This window comes from Morus notabilis, unplaced genomic scaffold, assembly GCF_000414095.1.
Source record: "Morus notabilis unplaced genomic scaffold, ASM41409v2 Scaffold1736, whole genome shotgun sequence".
Taxonomy (NCBI): domain Eukaryota; kingdom Viridiplantae; phylum Streptophyta; class Magnoliopsida; order Rosales; family Moraceae; genus Morus; species Morus notabilis.
In genome coordinates this window covers 1-20,753 of record NW_010367029.1, presented here as the reverse complement: position 1 = coordinate 20,753, position 20,753 = coordinate 1, and the positions used below count along the sequence as shown (strand labels likewise).

General features: G+C 32.0%; 1 protein-coding gene and 2 long non-coding RNA genes across 4 annotated transcripts; 1 reads left to right on the top strand and 2 right to left on the bottom strand.

Moving 5' to 3' along the window:
• The first annotated feature begins 1,398 nt into the window (after positions 1-1,398).
• Positions 1,399-2,520, top strand: LOC21411218. The gene is made up of 3 exons (XR_002903420.1): positions 1,399-1,654; positions 1,749-1,974; positions 2,081-2,520. It is a non-coding gene; the product is annotated as an uncharacterized LOC21411218 (long non-coding RNA).
• Positions 2,521-8,116: 5,596 nt separating this feature from the next.
• On the bottom strand, positions 8,117-11,934 carry LOC21386586 (protein XRI1). Of its 2 annotated transcripts, none has more exons than XM_024174554.1 (9): positions 11,554-11,934; positions 10,640-10,698; positions 10,428-10,550; positions 10,156-10,295; positions 9,585-9,648; positions 9,394-9,496; positions 9,273-9,313; positions 9,063-9,164; positions 8,117-8,788 (listed from the first exon to the last, which is right to left on the bottom strand). In XM_024174554.1, the coding sequence occupies exons 1-9, from the start codon at positions 11,571-11,573 to the stop codon at positions 8,511-8,513; spliced, it is 930 nt and encodes a 309-aa protein (XP_024030322.1). In that variant the 5' UTR covers positions 11,574-11,934; the 3' UTR covers positions 8,117-8,510. The 2 variants fall into 2 exon arrangements, with proteins under 2 accessions (XP_024030322.1, XP_024030323.1); XM_024174555.1 differs by having other exon boundaries at positions 9,084-9,164.
• A 5,643-nt stretch (positions 11,935-17,577) lies between these two features.
• Positions 17,578-19,059, bottom strand: LOC112094208. Its single transcript, XR_002903421.1, has 3 exons — positions 18,750-19,059; positions 18,173-18,216; positions 17,578-17,732 (listed from the first exon to the last, which is right to left on the bottom strand). It is a non-coding gene; the product is annotated as an uncharacterized LOC112094208 (long non-coding RNA).
• Positions 19,060-20,753: the final 1,694 nt, after the last annotated feature.

The following is a 20,753-nucleotide window of genomic DNA, read 5'->3' as shown; positions in this document are numbered from 1 at the left end:
ACGTGTATTTTTTATGAGAAAAAATATTGTAACGAATCACGAATTATGATTCGAATCAGGGAACGAATCCTTCTACTAAACGTCCCCTAAAAGAATGTTTAATGGGAGAATTCAAATCATAATTTGAATTATAATTTATAATTTATTATAATATTTTTTTTCATAAAAAATACACATAAATTAAAAATAATTTTAATTCTATAATTTTAATTCATGAACCAAACATCTCTTAAAATAAATTAGAGATGTTTTCCTCCTTTTATGGTTCGGAGTATATGCATAGAATTGTTAAAAAAAAAGCCTGTGTTTTTTCTTCTTTTTTGAATTTTTTCCCTCTTCTTCTTCTAAACTGACTACTGTTTTGGATTTTTTTTTCTTTTCCTTTTCTTGACTATTGCTTTGGATTTTTTTTTTCTTTTCCTTTTTCTTTTGTGATTCTGATCCTATACTATTTTTATCATTTATTTTAATGAAAAATGTTCCCCTTTTTTTTACACCGAATTTCAATTATTACATGTGGTATTGTCATTGGTTAGCTTGCTCTTTATATATAGGAAATGCTGTTGCTACGTATTAATTGGTTCTGTAAATTGTGTCCTTTTCTTCTTCTTATGCCTCACATCTTTCGTTTTCTCCCCTATTATTGATTATTTACTATTGTGTTTTGTCTTGGCCTATTTTACTGCTACATCTTTTTACCCGTGTCTCTTTGCCTTCTATTTGGTTGATTGAGATTCAGTGCTCACAATATTTCAGGTACTACTATTAATTTTTATCCAGATTCTTTTAATGTTCATTATTGATACTATATAATTTTTGTCCAGATTCTTTTAATGTTCATTATTGATACTATATAATTTTTGTCCAGATTCTTTTAATGTTCATTATCCGTTTGTTTCGTTACTATTATTTTGTGTTATTTCTTACACTACTAACAAAAATAAACTCTTTTTCACTGTCAATAAATTTCAGTGATCCACAATTATTTTTTTTGTGGTGTTTATTTGTTTTATAGTAATATATAGATAATTCCGTATTTTTAGTTAGTATGTTTTATCTTTAATTAGTTTTATGACATGTTTACTTATCAGGAGTAGGGAATGAGAATTGATATTCGGAATCAACTCTATGTTTACTTATCCATTTATATCTTGGAATGAGAGTGAAAATGTGTGGGTCCCACACCAATTTAGAATTAAGGAATGAGATTGGCACTCCCCCCACCCCCACTGGATTGCCACTCTCATTCCTGATATTAAATACAAAATTACGAATTTATCCTTAACTTTTCTCCTTTATTTAACTCTCTAGGGTTTATTTTCCTCTTTCTCTCTCAGTCATTTACCATCTCCTCTTTTCCTCTTCTGCCGGTTCTTCAATTTGCAGGTAGGACATAAATCATCTTTTATTTTTGTTTTCGGTTTGCTTTTTTTTTTTTTTTTTTTGGTTGAACATGTTGATAATGATTTAAAAGCACAGGGTGAACATGTTAAGAACAGGGTGATTAGTTTCAATTTTAAGAGATCTGGAAGAACGATTAGTAAATGTTTCCACAGAGTGTTTAAAAGCAATTATTCGGTGTCAAAAAGAATTTTGGAAAAACCCAGAACCAGTTTTGGAGAACTCAACTGACCCTAAATGAAAGTGGTTTAAGGTATGCGTTCTCTTTTTTTATTATTTTGAAAAAATTTGTTTTAAATTATATTTGTGTTCTTAAAATTTTATGCTTCTTTTTCATAATAATGTAGAATTGTTTGGGAGCATTGGATGGAACGTATGTAAGAGTTCGTGTGCCAGAGGCAGACAAATCAAGATATAGAACAAGAAAAAATGAGATTGCTACTAATGTCTTAGGAGTTTGTTTACAAGACATGCAATTTATATATGTCCTACCGGGATGGGAAGGTTCAACGCACGATATGCGTGTGTTAAGGGACGCAGTGACTAGAAGAAATGGTTTAAAGGTTCCTCACGGTAATTTTATACAACAACACTAAATGTTTTTTAATGACATTATATTGTTTGCATATTATCTATTTGTTCATTGTTTAATATTGTTACTTTTTATATTGGTTGATAGGTTATTACTACTTGGTAGATGGTGGTTATAGTAATGGGACCAGTTTTCTTGCACCATTTAGAGGATGACGTTACCATTTAAGTGAGTTTAACAATAGAAACCAACCAACTTCGGCGGAAGAGTTTCAACATGAAGCACTTGAGTGCTAGGAATGTTATTGAGCGATGCTTTGGATTATTGAAAATGCGATGGGTTATACTAAGAAGTCATTGCTTTTATGACATAAAAATACAGCAATAAATAATTTTTGTATGTTGTATGTTACATAACTTTATTCGAAGAGAAATGGCTTATAACCCTATGGACATTGTGTACGATAATGATCCAGCACAACAATTGAACAATGAGACGGAGTTTATCGATTCCATTGAAACATCTACCGAGTGTACTACATGGAGACAAAATTTGGCACAAGAGATGTGGACTGAATGGCGAGCAAGTAGAGAATAGGATTAAGGATTGACTTGTTTGACTATATTTTTTTATCATATTTTTTGATTTATGACTTGGAACTTCTTTTTGAAAATTTATGAGTTAAAACCTTAGTTATTTTGTTCTTATTTTATTTCATCATCATATTCTTTTCTTGAAATTGAGTTAAAATTTATTGAGAAAAATAACTTAGATGAATAATTTGGTGAGATTAAAAAAATCTAATTACTAGTTAATTATTCTAATATTAAGATAGTTAGCATAATATACAATTTTTTTTAAAAGTTTAACGCACAAAAATCTACTAAAAGGGTAGGTAAGTAAATTTATAACAGTTTATTCTGATTCTGAGTGTAAGTAAACGCATGAATAGGATTGGGATTGATTCCGATTTCAATTCCTGGAACCTAAGTAAACAGCTTATTTTGACTCCGATTTCTGACTCTGATTCCTGCTCACTCCGATTGATGTCCACTCCGATTACAAATAAGTAAACATGTCCTTAGTGTATGCCAATGATTATTACAACTGGTTTTTACTGTTCAGTGTCATGTTATTTATTCAGATGTTGCTATGGATATATTTGTGGTTATTTATATTCTGATTTTGGACTATGATTTTGCCTGTATTTTTTACCTAATAATTGTCTAGATATTTTCTTTTTTTTTACTCCTCCTTTCCTTTCTTCTTTACTTACTCTTAACATTTTTGGCTTTCTGGTTACCTGGCTTCATCTTGGCTTATTTAGTGCTTAGTAAGCTATGTCTTTTTCAGCTGTGTTTGGTTGACTTACACTCTATATTTGAGGCACTGTTCTTACCATTGCAGGTACTGTAAATAATTTTTAACTTTATCTTCGTAACATTTGTTATTGATATTGGATATATTAGTTTTTCGTGTTGCTGTTACTTTTTGTTGATTTTTATAGTGCTGATAAAAATCTTTCTTTGTTGTTATGACTATATCACTTTTTCCATTTTGTTAGTCGATAATGATGGCACATTAATTTCTTATTCATTTGTTTTATAACTACACATATATATGTAATTACTTCCGTTTAGCATATTTTATCTTTACTTGGGTTTAGTGTGTGGCAATTATGGTTATAATCCATTTTGGTTTCTTGAATTCTATACAATCTGTCCAAAAATTGCTGTGAATTAACCTTCCTTATCCGGACTTCACATTTACCTATCATTTTTGACTGAAACAATTTAAATTTCCTTTTTTTTCCATATTTGTTATATGGCAATAATGATCATATTCGGCTTTGGCTTTTTCAATCTCATCTAATTTGTTAAAAAATTATTGTTAATCAACTCCCCTTATCTGGAATTTGATTTCGTCTATTGTTTTGGCTAAAACAATTTAAATACCTCTATTTTATTCTTTTGGTATTCTTTAATTTAAGGACAGCATTTTAGATACGTGTTTAACTTGAATTTAGAGTTCATCGCATTTTAAATACTTTTTAATTCACCTAGTAGTTCTTAGACAGATTTATATTTTGCTGCAGCCTTTTATTTTGTATGAAGAAAAAGTCATAATCTGTATGGCAAATATAAGATATGATTAATTTTTATGCCTTTATACAGTTGCCATTAATTGGTAGTCATAGAATGGTCATTTTTTTTGCACCTTTATGCAGTTGCCATTAAAATAGTCATAGAAATACAAATAAGTTGATTTATCATACATTGTTGATAACAATGGATATGTGAGCCACAATTAGTCTATAAAAACATTACAAAACTCATAATTTATACGCTTCCTCATATTCAATGTAAATAGTTCTTCCTTTTTTCTGAAGTTTAAATAATCAACTTCTATCATGGAAAATTTTCCCTCCACCTGTTTATAAATGAAGCAAGCAGAAGACAGACCAACGTAACCATAAATTTATTACTTTATCTTTTATTTGTTTATAGGTTTAATTCATATACCATTCTTATCTTATTTATTTGTTTTGTAAATGTTCACATCTAATATTGTAAATTATAAATTTATAAACATTACTACTTTCATGTCACTCTCCTGTATAATATAAAATTTTTGCCCGCCGGAATGCGCGGCGGGCATATAGCTAGTATTCCTACCAAAAGAAATGATTATATATTGAAATAAAATAACAAATATAAGGAATATATTATTTGTAAAAAAAATTGTAAGTAAAATTGTAAGTACTATTTTGATATATATTTTTAAGAAGTAAATACATAAAGAAATTGAGTGATGTCATTTATTTTTATAATCATTATTATTATTTAATGGGCAATAAATTAGAATTGTCTAATTGCATAACATTATAAATAGGTATCGTTCATTTTACCGACTCGAGTTTTCAGTTTTAAGTTTTTATAGTAAAGTTCTCAAAAAATGTCACATCAACTTTTTCTACTACAGTAAAAAACACTCAAAAAATGTCACATCTCAGCTTGATTTAAAAACTCGAATCCGCGAAGTGAATGAGGCCTATATTTTCCGATTAAAAATTTTAAAATCTGTGCATCAAATTCCAATTTAGCTCCAAGTCTCACGCTGAATATTATGGTGTATGGACGTCCCCATATGCCATTTAAGTGAACTCAAGTACTCAACATTGAAGTTAAGAACCATTTTTTATTTTAACCTTATATTCGATTGTTTCAAATTTCTGGCACTATTCAATTAACGCCGTGACTACTATTATATACTTTAAAAATCTATTATCAATTTTAAGATTATAGATCAAAATCGAAGAAAAGAATAGTAAGTTTAGGGACTTATCAATAAAATAATAAAAATGGTTAAAGTGGAAATTTCCGTTTTTTAAAAATCTGAAAATTTGATAAGCTAAGAACCTTTAAATTTCCTCCTAAAAACCTTCAATTTTTAAGTGTTTGTTGTTCTTTAAGCAGTGGAAATGAAACGTGTAAAATTACTTGCTACAAGTTTGCTGTTTTTAGGTCGAACAAATGACATATCATTATTTTTTAACGGGTTATAATAATAATTAACAATTGTGCTTGTTGTTGTTATTATTTTATATAAATAAGAAACGACATAATACTTCCTAGAAGTTTGCTGGGTCTTGTTTTGCGGTCGAACAAACGACATATTTGTTTTGATTCTTCAGTCCAAAATTTCGCCATCCTTAAAATTAAAGCCGCAAACGACAAGTGACTCAGATTAGAAGTTCGTTGAATTTTTAAATCAAACAGACGACATGTCGTTTCAGGTTAAAATTTATAGTCGTTTATGACGCGAACGACATAAAGTTTTTTGGCTAAATTTTAACGCCGTGTACGTGAGTGAGTTGATGTCGTTTCTAATGGAACAGCATATAATTGTCTTCTTAGAAATTTCTTGATCAAACAATTGCATGTCGTTTATCATTGTGCACAAACGACATTTTATGTTATGCAAACAATCTGCCTCCTTTTAACTTCGTTAAAAAAACTCTAACAAATTCAAAAACAGTTAAAATTTTTCTTTTTTTTCCCCTACAAATAATTGAAATTAAAAAAAGGTTGCTCAAAATTAATCCTTTTCTTAATGAATGAAAATATCAAAATTTATCATTTCTTTTTAAAATGAATGAAAATATATCTTTTCAATACTACATGATTACAACAAATACGAGTTTGCAAACTTTTTTTTCCTTCTTTCAACCGGAAAAAATGTGTTTGCAAACAGTTTTCAGTTCCTAAACAAGGAAATAAAACATCAGCAAAGAGAAAAAGTAGCCCTCTAACTACGGCCTCGTTCATTTAACCGATTTGAATTTTTAATTTTAGGTTTTTACAGTAAAAAATTCTTAGAAAATGTCACATCTAACTTTTTTTGTTATAGTAAAAAACTCTTAAAAATATCACATATTAACTCAAATTAAAAACTTAAATCCGTGAAATGAACGAAGTCTAAAAACACTTTTTACATCTTAGCAGCATAATGGCAATTAACTTCATCCTTTAACAGCAGAGCCAAATGCTTTTTCAACCATCTAGGCACAGAAAGTTGAGGCATGTGAACTCTATACAGAAAACAGTAAACACCACAATCTTTTTAAAGCCTGCCGCACTCAAGCATGCTCGGAATTTTGTTTACATTCCCTAGGAGACCATTGTCGTGCAAGACATCTCCAAGTTCACATGTCGGCAGAGATATTGCTAAAACATCAATCAAATTCATAAATACTTTTTTATCATCTCAAGAAAAACAAAATCTAACAAATATATATTTCAATCCAAAAAAATAAAAAAGTTCTCAAAAATTCATTTCCACTGCCACACGAGTAGGGATTTCTCTATGGTATTGTCAGATGCGTCTAGTTTACTGTCTTTTTACTCCTATCTAGCTTATTGTCTTTTTTCAGGAGTAAAGATGTGTCATGTGTTTAGGGAGACTTAATAAAGCAGCCCGCTACTTAACTAAGGACATATTTGGTAAACTGTGTAAGTATTTTGTATTGTATTGTTTAATAATAATACAATATTTGGTAACATTTATACATTGTATAATTTAATACGAAATTTAAAATTAATTTAATATGAAGTGTGATATCTAATACGGAAAAAAAAAACTTATGTATTAGATTGTATTATACAATTCAACTTAAAATACTATATTAAAAACATATAAAATATTTCATAAATATCAAGACTCGGGGTTAGGTTTTAAGACCAACGTTGAGGTCGAGTTTCGGGACCGGAGTATTGTTAAGTTTATATTTTTAACAAATTACATTTTAACCCCTAATATTTTCAAAAATTATATTTTGACCCATAAATTTTTAAAAATTTATATTTTAACCCCCCCCCCCATTTTTTCAAAATTATATTTTGACACCTCAACTTTAAAAAAATTATATTTTTCACCCCTTATTTTTTGAAAATTACAATTTGACCCCATTTTTCAATTTTTTTGCAAAAAGACCCCTATGTTGTAACTTTACTTTTTCCCTTACGTCCTTCAAATGTTGGGTTTGGGGTCGAGATTAAAGTCGAATTAGTTTATGATTAGACTTAATTTTACCTTATTACACACTAATACGTAAATAGATTATAATAGTAAAAATAATATAATGTTTAATAATATTATCAACCAAACATTGCATTGTATAAAAATTTTACAATGCAATACGATATTATACGATACGATACGATACGATACGATACAATACAATACAATACAATATAATACAGTGTACCAAACATACCTTTATATTCTTATTATAGACGACGAGCTTATTTGGTGGGAGGACTCACCACTACCTATAGAAACTTTTATGCACACAATGTATTATTTTAATAATAATAATAATAGTTTCTAGGAAAAAGAATGCATGAATTTATACAAGAAAATAACAGATGGACTTGGGCGCAGGTTAAAAAGATAGAAAAGAGGTGTTCAAGTAAATCTTATTTTTCCATTAGCAAAAAAGTAAAATCTTATTTTTCAATCTTGATAAGAAAAAATAAATAACAGAAAACCTAGTAAGTAATAAGATACAACCGAAAGTGACAACTTCAATAAGTGATGCAAGAAACAAATCCAAGGGAAAAAGAAAATAATTCATGAAAGAGGGATTGGGGTGGTGGGGAAGCAACAGTTTGACAAAGCAGATTTAATCGGTTGCATACAAGATTGCACCTTTTTCATGTACATAAATTCTAGTACACAAGAATTTCATATTAGGGAATTCAGGGAAAGCATTAACAAGGTTTTTTCTCTTTACAATCTGAAGGCAAATAGGACTAATAGAAGAAAGAGATTCTTAGTTTTACTTGAGATTCATTATGTGTAAGACAGATTCTTGACACCTAGAACACAACTTACAAACATAAACAGTCATATTTTTCTCCATTCCCAAAATACTCCCCCCGGAAAAAAATGCAGTAGCAACTTCTGTGACTGACTGCTCTGGAATATTACAGGGAAAAACTCTACCCCAGTAAATAGTGGGATTAGGCAAAAGAGCCACAAAAAGAGAAGTTTAGAAGAGCACTTATCTACCTGCTTAGCCTTTCGTTCTCATAATTGTGATGCTACCTTTTCCTCCCTCAGTGCGTATCTTAGTTTTTCCGACAACTGGCTTGCCAGAAAAGGCCGAAGTGGGGAACGCAACAGATGGATCTTCATTCTTTTGCTTCGATATTGGAGGTGGTGGAGTGCGAATTTTCTGGTTTATGTCCTTCAGAGTTACATCTCCATGAGCTCCAGATGGTTTAATGAAGGCAAATGGGTAGGCCACTGATGTAGCCAACTTTGTGGGAGTTCGTATGTAAGACTTCCTACCTATACACATGAAAGACAGGGACTGTTATAGTTGCTTTCTATTTGCAAAGGTTTATAGGATAAGTCATGACAATTCTCCCAAGAAATTCTTGCTATTCCTGATATCGTTTTAAACATCTTAAAGGACAGGGAAGAGAGAGAGAGAGAGAGAGAGCATATGTTCAATTTTTCTCATGATCTCAATGAGAAATTGTCAGATTGTTGTGGCATAACTATTCTAAGTGGAGCGATGACATATTCTTCAAATGAAAAGAAGACGAAAGAAACGGCATACTGGCGAGAGGGAAAGACATGCCTTTGAAAATTATCTTTTGAGGAGTAGAAATACGTTGTTGAGGAGCATTATTTGCATCCTCAGGGACAGTTTCGCAAAAATCTGCACATCAAACAAAGTAAACATTTAAACTGATCTAGGAGCTGAAGGTAGAATGGAGAATAAAAAAAGAAAAGGTACAAACTTAAGGAAAAGACAAGTTTCATGTACCTGAGATATCAATTTGAAAATCAGAGGTCTCAATGCGATTCCTGAGTTTCATACAGCATAGCAATTAGCATACCATAATGTAATTATCAAACCACTAAAACTAGAGTCCAAAGAAGCATACACAGCATCAGGGCTGAAATGCATCTCGGCATCATTAAAGCAATCTGCAATCCATCCATCAGGTGATTGATCCAGGGTGTCATACCCAGAAGCGGATGCATTTTCTGAAACAAGTGATTCTAGACGTTGAAAATCCCGGCTAAACATATCAGTAAATATTTGTATAAGTGTGGTGTTTTAGAAGATAAAAACCTGCAAACCCAGAGACAAAATGTGATCCTTCGGGTAAACCCTCCTCAAGTGAATCAACCCTCTCCTGTAAAAGGACCAAGAAAATGAATGCTGGTAATACATAAAAGGTACATATAACATGTTTGCTCACTAAAATCCCATCTCACAAGTAAACTTTTCCAGTATACTTTCTTCATAGAAAATACCGAACATTGAATCCCCATTGATGCAATAGAAACACTAGAGTAAAAGAGGGATTTACCGGAGGTATACTGCGCGAAGTTCCGGACTTAAACTAGTAGAAAAACTGTAATTCAACAGTGATTTACTAAGAATGACCCAAAAAAAAAAAAAAACTAACTAATTCACCAATTTGGCACATCTACCCATTAAGAGTTGCTTTGTGTAAGCTTCTCGTAAAAATCTACAGCTATTAGCTAATAACAGAACGAAAGAGGAGAACTTGAATCTACAGAAATTAAAACATATCAATAGATGATAAACAGCTCCAGTAGTATTCATATATATTTAGCCTTCAAACCATGTAAGAATGTTATCAACTAGATAATTTGGAAAATAAAGAGAAACTGACATTTGATTTTAGGAAGGCAGATGACATCTCTTCACTGCAAAGGGAAGAATCCATGTCTTTATTTGGAAACTGTAGCATCCGGCGTCTCTTCATTTGTGAAAAGGACTCCCTGCATTCTTCTGTTCCCTTGCTCATATTATCTGAAACCCACTTTCCCATGTTAAAATACCAAAAACCGAAGGCACTTTTGACCGGTTGCACAGATAGAGAGAATATTATCAAAAGGACATTGTTAAATAGAAATAGAAAAAACAAAAAAGGAACAAGAGTACCATCATGGCCAATATGGTATGCCAAATCCCCACAGGCCTTAACTGGGGTTGTTTCGTCGTCAAACATGTAGGAAATATCTTCTTCATTCTGAGGCACGCCATTCCAAAGGCCTTCAGATATGTCTGTGCATACCAATAAAGACAGAATCAGATATATTTAGCATCCAAGGATCTTCACATTGTCTAATTTGAGAATCACATTAAAAATGTACCATCATTGGAATTCTTTTGGTAACAAGAATTCTCCCTTTGCCGGCGCCACTGCTCAGTTCTACAAATTCTCACATCATGACATGGGAAAGCAAATATCCAGTCAAAAACAGGTATATAAACAAGTAAATGAGAAACAACAAAACCCAACTCTCAAGCCAAAAGCAAAGTACAGTTACTACACATTTAGTTGTGGAAACTGAATTTTTGTTCACTATACTTTTAGTTGGTAAGTATTACTAAGAAAATACTAAAAGCAAAATTGAAAATCATTCAGCACTATAGAATGTAGCATTCAGAGAATCAGAAACACTCAGTCAGGTAACTAAAGAACAGTAATATAGCGCTAAAAGAAAACATTGGATCCAACTCTGAAATAGGGGATACTGTTGTAATGTGGATCTAGGCAATTAAACAGAAACATTAAGAGCGAGTCATAATCCATGGGCAATTTGCTTTATGTGATAACGTAATCCAATGGATACTTAAAAAGGAAAAAAGAAGCAAAGTAAAAGCAAAAGCCAAGTGACCCAACAACTAAAACATTTGCAGATTTTAAGTCACACCATTTCCATTTATCAAAATAAAGTCACATTATCTCCATATTCCCAAAAAACAAAAAAAAACAAAGTCAAGCAAAAAATGCAACCAAAAAACATAAACAAGCGCAACAAAATAAGAACAGATAAATCGAGTCCAACCCATTTCCCCCATTCAACCTATTAATTCCATGAAAAGAAAAGGTAAGTACAAATATTAACGGGGAAAATATAAGAAAAATCGTCTTTGTACTAAAAACCCACGAAGAAAAACAAATAACTTAAAAAGAAACACACATTCCAGAAACCGAAATCGATCATATATATATATATATATATATATATATAGAGAGAGAGAGAGAGAGAGAGGCATTTACTGGTCATTATCGCAATCCATTTCCGAAGCAGCAAAAGAAACGAACAGTTCTCACAAATCTCAGACTCACTCGTCAATTATAAACCAAAAAGGAAAACGGGAAAAGTAGCCGTTACGGACAAGAAGACTCGCTCACTGTTTATATAATTGCATTTTCTGTGCTCTGTGTCTGACGCTTCAGATTTGTGCTAATTATCTGCGGAGACGAAGGAAATAATAATAATAAAGCGGCGACTAAAATTCTTCCTCTTATTCCAAGTCTTAATATCGCTCTTTTCGTGTTTTTTTAAAAAAAAAAGGAATTTTAATTGATTTTATTAATTTTCTTTTTTGAGAGTCGAGAAATTTCGTTTATCCCGAAGCGAGAGAGACCATGGAAATGGAAATATCAAAACAAAGAAAGAAAGAGAAAAAAGAGGTGGTCGATGGCAATATCAAAAATGGCAGAGCATGCTTTTACTCTCCCGGGACCCATGCCATCCATTCTCATCGGTCCGTTACTTTGGGATTTTTTTTTTTCTTTTTCAATCCATCATTATATAATTATTTCGTATAATTTGTTTGCTATATACATGTTTTGTTTTTCTTAATGATTTATTAAACATGAGGGAAACTTCCTTTTCCTTTTCTTTTTTTGCAAAAACGAAACAGTTATTGTAATGTTGTTAATTGTAAATGAAATATACATGATATTGTTAACGAATACTCACCGATTACTAATTGGTTCATAGATTAAAATCATGTGATTAGAATTATTTTTGATTTACGTATATTTTTTATAAGAAAAAATATTATAACAAATCATGAATTATGATTCAAATTATGGTTTGAATTCTCAAACCAAACATTCCTTAAGAATCTGACACAAGAAGTCAAGAAGGGGAAAATTGATTTTGGTGCTCTATGGTTTAGAACTTTATCAAGTTGGTATGTATGTGTTTAGAATTTTCACTGGAATATCTTGTTATTTCAAAAAAAAAATTCAAAGTACCCAAAACTCGTTTTTTGGAACCTAAAATGATAATAGTACATTTTAACTATAAAAAAAAAAAATTCAAAGTACCCAAAACTCGTTTTTTGGAACCTAAAATGATAATAGTACATTTTAACTCAAAAATATTTTTTAACAAAAACACAAAAATTTATGTTTTCTTATGAATTTTATATTTTATTTTATTTAAAGATGAGTTTTTAATGGTTATGTTTTCATTAGTGGTCACTTTTAAATATAGAAATTTGATCACGTGATGTGATAAGAATCTAATTTTATTAATTGTTATTAATTTTTTTATCAACTATTAAATTTTTTACAACCGTCAGATTAATATCTTGTTGTTAAAACAGTAATTTCTATCAATGAACATTATTGGAGTAACAAGATACCCTAATAGAATTTTTGAACGACATTTTCACCAATTAGAACTATTGAGTCAATGGTGAAGGTATTATATTGGTGCCTATGTCAATACAGGAAAACGTCAAAATTATTCAAACAACTTATTTCATTATTTAAACGATATCATAAAATAGCTATTCTTTTATTATTATCTTTTTGAAGGGATTATTATTATTATTATTATTATTATTATTATTATTATTAGCTACTCTTTTACGCTAACATGGTATATGTATATTTTCTCCGAATATTCATGAGATAGTTTATTTTCTAAAGAAAATCCTCCTCTAATATTATTAGCTACTCTTTTACGCTAACATGGTATATGTATATTTTCTCCGAATATTCATGAGATAATTTATTTTCTAAAGAAAATCCTCCTCAGTTTGATATCAATACTCCTAAAGCCACTCGATAACATTGCTTGCCGTACTATTTAAAAAAAAATCGATATTCCAGTACAATTTTCTTTTTTGTTTTTGTTTTTTTGAAAACGACATTCCAGTACAATTTGGAGACAATTATGGACGTATATTAACGGTCACTAAACAATTGAGTCGTGTAGACTGGGTTGGTGACAGTGATTCAAATATAGATGTATAACCTTTTTTTTTTTTTTAATGAAAATGTGCATCATTAAAATACTACTAACAGTCGAATTAATACAATGTTAACCTATTAGTGGGACAAACACACGTTTAAAGTTTGAAACCGGAAAAGCACCTCAACACACTAACAACAAGCGGATTGAAAACTCAATTGGAGAAAACTTCTCTCTTCAATATAAGATGTCGAGCACTAGAGGAGCATATCATCAAAACTCACAAAAAGAGGACATCTACATGACATAAAAAAAAATCTAACCGGACTAAAATCACTTTATCGGTATTAAGCTGAACACCTAAATCTAACAAAAAAATAACAAATCAGATGAGGGTAGAGTGGAAAAACCACCAACCTTATTACAAATTGGAGAAAACTTCTCTCTTCAATATAAGATGTCGAGCACTAGAGGAGCATATCATCAAAACTCACAAAAAGAGGACATCTACATGACATAAAAAAAAAATCTAACCGGACTAAAATCACTTTATCGGCATTAAGCTGAACACCTAAATCTAACAAAAAAATAACAAATCAGATGAGGGTAGAGTGGGAAAACCACCAACCTTATTACAAACACAAAAGTTCAAAAATATAAAAATCTCCAACCACTACTGGTAGAAACCTCCGGTGAAAGGCGTCCGGCCAAAGGACCATCGAGGAAGACAACCGGCGAAGAGATCTCAGTCACCAAGCGAAAACTCCCCTGAGAAAGAAGATTGTCTATTTGGCTTCCAAGCTCTTAATCGGTTTAGATCTGTCCAAACGGAGCCGCCACACCGTACACCACCACCTTCAATAAGAAGCCCACGATGAGACGAGTCGAATGATCAAATTTCATGATCGGGAGTCTGGCGACACGCCAAAAAATAGTGTTGCAGCTCCAGTCAACCTGTGCTCTCTAAGGACCTTCTCACTCTTTCTAACTATCTCTCTTACAAGTCTACTTATATTATGTCCTAGTCGATGCTTATTTATTTATTTTTATGTTTTAACTTTATTTCATTAGAGTAAACAAAAGGTAAACATCTAGCTTGTTAGATTAAAAACATGCATTAAGAATATATCGTCTAACTAGTTTGCATTGGATACCGTGGCACGGTGGTGTATAACTATTTTTGCTCATACAGTGACATAGAGAACCAAACAATTAGGAGTGACAAATATTATTTTTGTTTTGTTCAACAATTTGAGAATATTCAAACAAAAACACAAGTAGATAAACGTGGGCCAGCATATTCTTTTATGAACTGAACTAGCTCAAATACTTTTTTCATCCTCTTATTCTATAGTTTTTGGTATTTGACACATATGGTTGATAACTAATAGTTAAACATAATAGTTTTTTTCATGTAAATATACAATTTTGAACAGTGGAAGCATTCCTAATTGATATATGATAGACTCCTTTATTTTTTTATTCTTAATTATTATATTAGAATAATACGATTCAACATTGTTATTTAGTTATTTATTCACTTCAATATTTAATATGCAAAATTTACATAACCCGCTTTCATAGTTTGGTATTTTTACACAGTCCACTCTAAATTTGATAACTATCTCACATCTCACATCCTCAAGTTAGGTACCAAAAGACTAGCTGGCCCTTCACTTAAAAAAAAAAAAAAGAAAGAAAAAAAAGGCTATCTACTAAAGAACAAGAAAAAAAAAATACAAACCGACCGATTTAATATATAAAAACATACCTTACTTACTAGCCATTTGAGGTTAGGTCAAGTAGTTAGATGTATGTGTGTGCTTGTGCCTATTAGGGTTCAATTTCTTTTGGTTTGATTTACGTGAATTATTCCTTTAATGACAGCATATATAGACATTAAAAATGTCTCACTAATTTATTTTGTAGTCAAATGCGTAAGAGGGGTGAAAATGAAAATGAAATATGGGTGTATACTTTCTGGAATAAATGATTCAACAACTCTTCATAAAGTATAGGGCCATTTCTGTAATTACACTATTTATTATTGTTATTTTATTATTTCACGTGCCTTTTTTGTTGCTTTATCCTTTTTTGAGAAAATTTCACGTGCCCATTTAAGCGCATGATTTGACGGTGCAGTTAGAAAACTAGAAAAGGACCGGAGAACCATTGCATGCCAAGTGGTCCTCGTACGGTTAGTTCGCTTATCTAATTACGAAGGTTGGCGCGGGCGCTCAACTTTTGAAGGTGGACGTGTATTAGATTGACGGGCCGGACAAAAGCATAGGAAATTTCTGATATGGGCTGGCCCAGCGTTGTCCAATCGTGTGTAAATTATTCATGAGTAGGTGTGCACGGCAGGTGGTATGGACCGTTTTGGACAGTTTAAGCGGTTTTTGTATACGACGGTTTTTTAAAAATATAATTTTTGGCTGTCCAAAATTTAGGTAATTTGGGTGGTTTTTTTTCATGACTTGAACGGTATGTTAGACGGTTTGAGTTTTATATTTAGGATCTGTTTAATTCGTTGATTTGAGTTTTTAATTTAAATTAAAAGTTTAATTTAGTAAGGATTTTGAGAGGTTAAAATTAATTTTCTAATCAGCTTAAGTTATTTATTGTGTTAGGAAGAATTTTGGGGGAAAATCAGAAGCATCCTTTGGGTTGCTTCTGATTGTAGATTGTGTGGGAATCTACTGGGCTCATTAATGAAATTTTTATTATTCCTAAAATACCCCCGTTGAATCAAACAATTTCCCTCAGCCATTATTAACACTCCTTTGCGTTTGAGTCCTGGTTGACCAATTCGCGTTTGAGTCCTGGCTGACCAAGAGCTTTCCCTACAAAACCTTTTGGGTTGTTTGGGGCATAGGGCTCTTCATCGGTTGGTTTCACGATAGCGATATTTTCATCATGGAAATTCCTGAAAGAATATGCACCTCCAAGACCACTACGAACAGGAACCGGATCAATCCCATTATTTATTGCCTTAACAATCTCCGTAACCAGTTGTTTTGTTTTAGAATATTGATTTGAGCAGCCCAATATCTCAACTGAAGATCCTTCCCATTTGGTGAGAAACACGGAGTAGATGAGCTTCTGTGCAGAAACCACCATCGCGGTGGTGAGATCCACCACGGGTCTCACTGACTCAACAATCCATGCGGTGGGTAATTCTTGCTGATTTTTTTATTTTTATTTTTTCAAATTCGTTTTTGTTTCTCTTTTTTTTTTTTTTATTTCTAAAAGAAAATAAATAGAAATGCAGATTACTAGAGCTCTTGGTTCTAGTTTTTGTGTTTTGATTTGGATTGATGGAGAGTCGAAAAATATAGTAAGAAGAATTGTAACTGATGACGAAGAATTGTCTCCAATACTATCGGTGTTTAGAAGAAATTTGAGTTCTTTTTCTTTTATTTACTTCACAGCTTCAAAAATGGTCTAATATCAATAAGACTAGTAAAAATTCAGTGCGGCAATCTTTTTCAATTAGCTTAAAAATGATGGGGTCCGCTACTAATCCAAGAAGATTAAAGTTAAACAAGTATTTTTAAATACTAAAAATAATTATATATATTTAAGTTTCATATCGTGTCTATTTTAGTCATTTTATATACCCATAGTAATTCAACCTCAAAATTTATCAAACTCTATTATACTGATTTTAGAACCAGCATAGCTATTATAATTACAGTTTACCAAACATTCAGCTGTTTCTTGTAACAGCTGCTTCTTCCTTCAACACAACTAAAAATAATTTTTCTAAAATCTACAACACTACCAAACTAAGCTAGGATGTGACTTTATGTAAGTTTTTTACTGTAATAAAAAAATTAAATTTGATTATTTTTAAGAACTTTTTACTGTAATAAAACTCGAATTTTAAACTCGAATCAGTAAAATAAACGGAACCTTAAATTTTTAAGTAAATTATAACTAATTTTCAGAATACTTAACATAAACGATAAAAGAAGACATGATGATTCGACAAATTGTCATTGGTAAACACAATTCAAACTAAACATATCAATGTAAGGAAGGTTAGGATCATTGTCAGGATCACCCTCAGTAATCCTAGTAAAATGCTCCCTAACGGGGGACACCACCCTAACTTTTTTTTGCCTTTACACCCGTTGTTTTTTTCATTAGTTTCCATTGGTACATCTCCTCCTTCCTTAGTTTGAGCATCATCCACACCCTCTTGCTAATTCACATTCATTTCAATATCAACCATCTTTTCCTTCATACCAACAAATAAAAAAAAATTGGAAAACATCCATTACTGAATTGCAAATCAATCATTAATGGCTAATACAAACTACAAAACAAGCAAAATAAATAGCAAATGTAGTCTTATTCCAGCCACTCTCGAAGAAAACTAAAACTATTCCTTCAGAACCAAAGTAAAGGAAGAAAAAGTAGAACCAAAGTAGGAGACAAAATGACAAATTGCTGCAGCAAAAAATAAAAATAAAAGAAAATAAAAGAAAAAGGCAGGAGACAAATAGAGCAAATACAAAACTATTCTTTAAGAACCAAATACATCACGGGGGGGAAAAAAAGAACAGAGAACCAAATAGAACCCGAATAAATACCAAACAGAACTATACATAACCAACAATATATACCTAACATAATGTTAAAGTACAAGTTAACAGAGATGCAAATAAATCCCAATACCTGCTCGACGATTGATAGGAGACTTTGGCCACTTTGATAGTGCCCTAGGTTTTAGAAAAATTATTGTTAATTGTGTTAAAAAAATTTGTTACAAAAACAACTGAATATTTAATAAATTATAATATATAAGTATTAATTTCATAAATATTATGAATATTAGGAAAATTTAATTAATTATACTTTAAAATGATTGCCATTTTGACTATAAATTTTTTTAAAAAATTTTAAAAATCACTTTTTATAATTTTTATTAAATTAATTTTTTAATTATAAATAATTAAAAAATTAATTTGAGCTCCAAAAATCACTATCAAACATACACCTTCTCTTGAACTTAATCCCAACAGAGACGCACAAGTTAAAGTATTTCCTTTTCAAGCTTTTTGCTTCAACAAAATGAACCATCAAATCAAGAAAGAGACTTTCCTTTTTCTAGGAAAATCAGTAGTAGAAAGCAAATAAATTATCATCAATGCTAGAGAAATGCTGAGTGAAGACAAAAAGTTTTGGCAAGTGAACGGAGAAGAGAGAGGAAAAATGGAGAAGAAAAAATAGAGAAAAACTACTGCAATGTTACCTCTGAAGTTAAAGATTGAATGGAAAATTGGGAGGAGAATTCCTCGCTGTGTTTCGACGACCTCCATCCAGCTACGTTGTTTGCCTCTCGAACCCTTCTTCTTCTCTCGAGGCCCTCTCGTCGGTTTTGTGCTATTATTGAAGGCTTGTGATAATGGGTCTTGGGGTTTTCCTTTGGTTTTTGGTTATGTTTTAGTATGTAATAACCGTGTGGCAGACGCTGTTTTCACCCTACTATAAATGTTGTTTTGTAATAACATAGGTCGTTTCTCTACATTCCGGCTTGGTTTGTATGTCTCATTCGTTCGAGGTGTTTTTCATTCTCGATCAACTTATTTAATCTATCGACTGTATTAGTGGATTCAGTTGTTCGGATCGAACTTCATTATATTTGAGATCATGTGCAACTTTATTTTGAATTTGTAATTCATTTCTTATGGTGATAAAATTTCCTCTTTATCAAAAAAAAAAAAAAAACCGTAAATTTTGACTTCAGACAAAGTAAAATATATTCATGCACTTTAAAATTTATCACCATTTAATTTTAACATTTAGGATCCTTAATAATATCAATATTGGTAATTGCCAGGTCGACATTGAGGATTTAAAATGTTAAAACTTAAATGAAAAGAATTACAATGGCTCCATAAAAAAAACCTTGGGAAAAAAAATGGCGAGAATGGAAACAAAAAATAAGTAAAATATGGGTACAATAAAAAAGGAAAAAAAAAACGAGAATTCTCCTCTCAAAGATTGGACTCCGTTCACTTCACCGATTTGAATTTTATTATAATAAATTTTTTTTAAAAATAGTCACATTTAACTTTTTTATTACAATAAAAGCTTTCATATAGGGCCCGTTCACTTCATGTATCCCATTCGAATAAGCCCAACTCGAGTTGAATTTTGGGCTGAGTTTTGCGTTCATCAAAACAAACTCGAGTGTAAAACTCGAGTAATAACTCTGATTTCAGAGTTTGGCATGCCGGTTATTTTTTCATTACTGCAGTGTGTTTCTACAGTGTTTACATGTGCCTGAACAGTGCAGATTCCTCTGCTTTCTTCCCGTTGCTGCCTCGTTCTTGCCTCCCCATTGCAAATTTCTCTCTGCTTTCTGCACGCATGACCCTCGTTCCTGCCTTCCTCCTCTGATTTCACTCTGAACATCGATTTCCTGCAGATTTTGGAGTGAAAAACGATTCTCTCCAAGCGGGGTCGGTTGCCCGAATCGATTGTTTTTTGTGTCGATCCGCAGCGAAAAAAGGTAACCTCTAATCTATTTCCACCATTTTTGCTTCGATTACTTGTTGCATGCCCAACCCTAGAAGTGTTCCCCGTCCGTGCCCTTGAATCTTCATCACGGATACCATTCATCCGCCTCGCGGCAACCGGCAAACTCCGTTGGCCGTTTTATTGCGTCGATGTAGAGCCAAACGGCCCCATCTCGCATTGTCTGGTTATCTTCCTTTGCGACGTTACCGTCGGCCGTTCCGGTGTCACTCCGTCGTACGAAGTGCCTCACGCTCGCGTTTGGGGGTTGTGATAAACGATAAGCAGTTGTCATCAACTGGTTCCAACCGGGTATGCTCTTTCATTTCTACTAAGCTCTATAAACCATTGTTGTCTCTGGATTTGTCGTGGTTGCACTGTACATCTTCTTCGTTTTCACTGGTTCGATGCTTGGCTACTGTTGTTGTTTTTTCCCCATTGTTGTCGTTTGTATGTGTTTCCATTGCATCCGCTGTTGTCGTTTCCATTGTATCCCCTAGTGCATCCCCTGTTGCCGTATGTAGTCGCCTGATGTCGTTTATACCTTACCTGGCTGTTTTTCTGGGTTGTCGTTTTGGCTCTATTGTTGCCGTTTATATGGGTTATTGCATCCCCTGTTCCGGTGTATTGGCTAATTTGTTGCCATTTTTACCCGAGCCTATTGCATCCCCTGTTACTGTATTGGCAAATCTGTTGCCCATTTTACCTGAGCCTATTGCATCTCTGGTTGTTGTAT

What these genes read in the sequence shown, in the direction of transcription:
- LOC21386586 (XM_024174554.1), bottom strand. Translation starts at nt 11,573, where the DNA reads ATGGATTGCGATAATGACCA. An exon ending in TTTTGTCTCTGGGTTTGCAG is followed by an intron (nt 9,497 to 9,584) that starts GTTTTTATCTTC and finishes CACTTGTTTCAG; the next exon opens with AAAATGCATCCGCTTCTGGG. An exon ending in TTTTCAAATTGATATCTCAG is followed by an intron (nt 9,165 to 9,272) that starts GTACATGAAACT and finishes TTTGATGTGCAG; the next exon opens with ATTTTTGCGAAACTGTCCCT.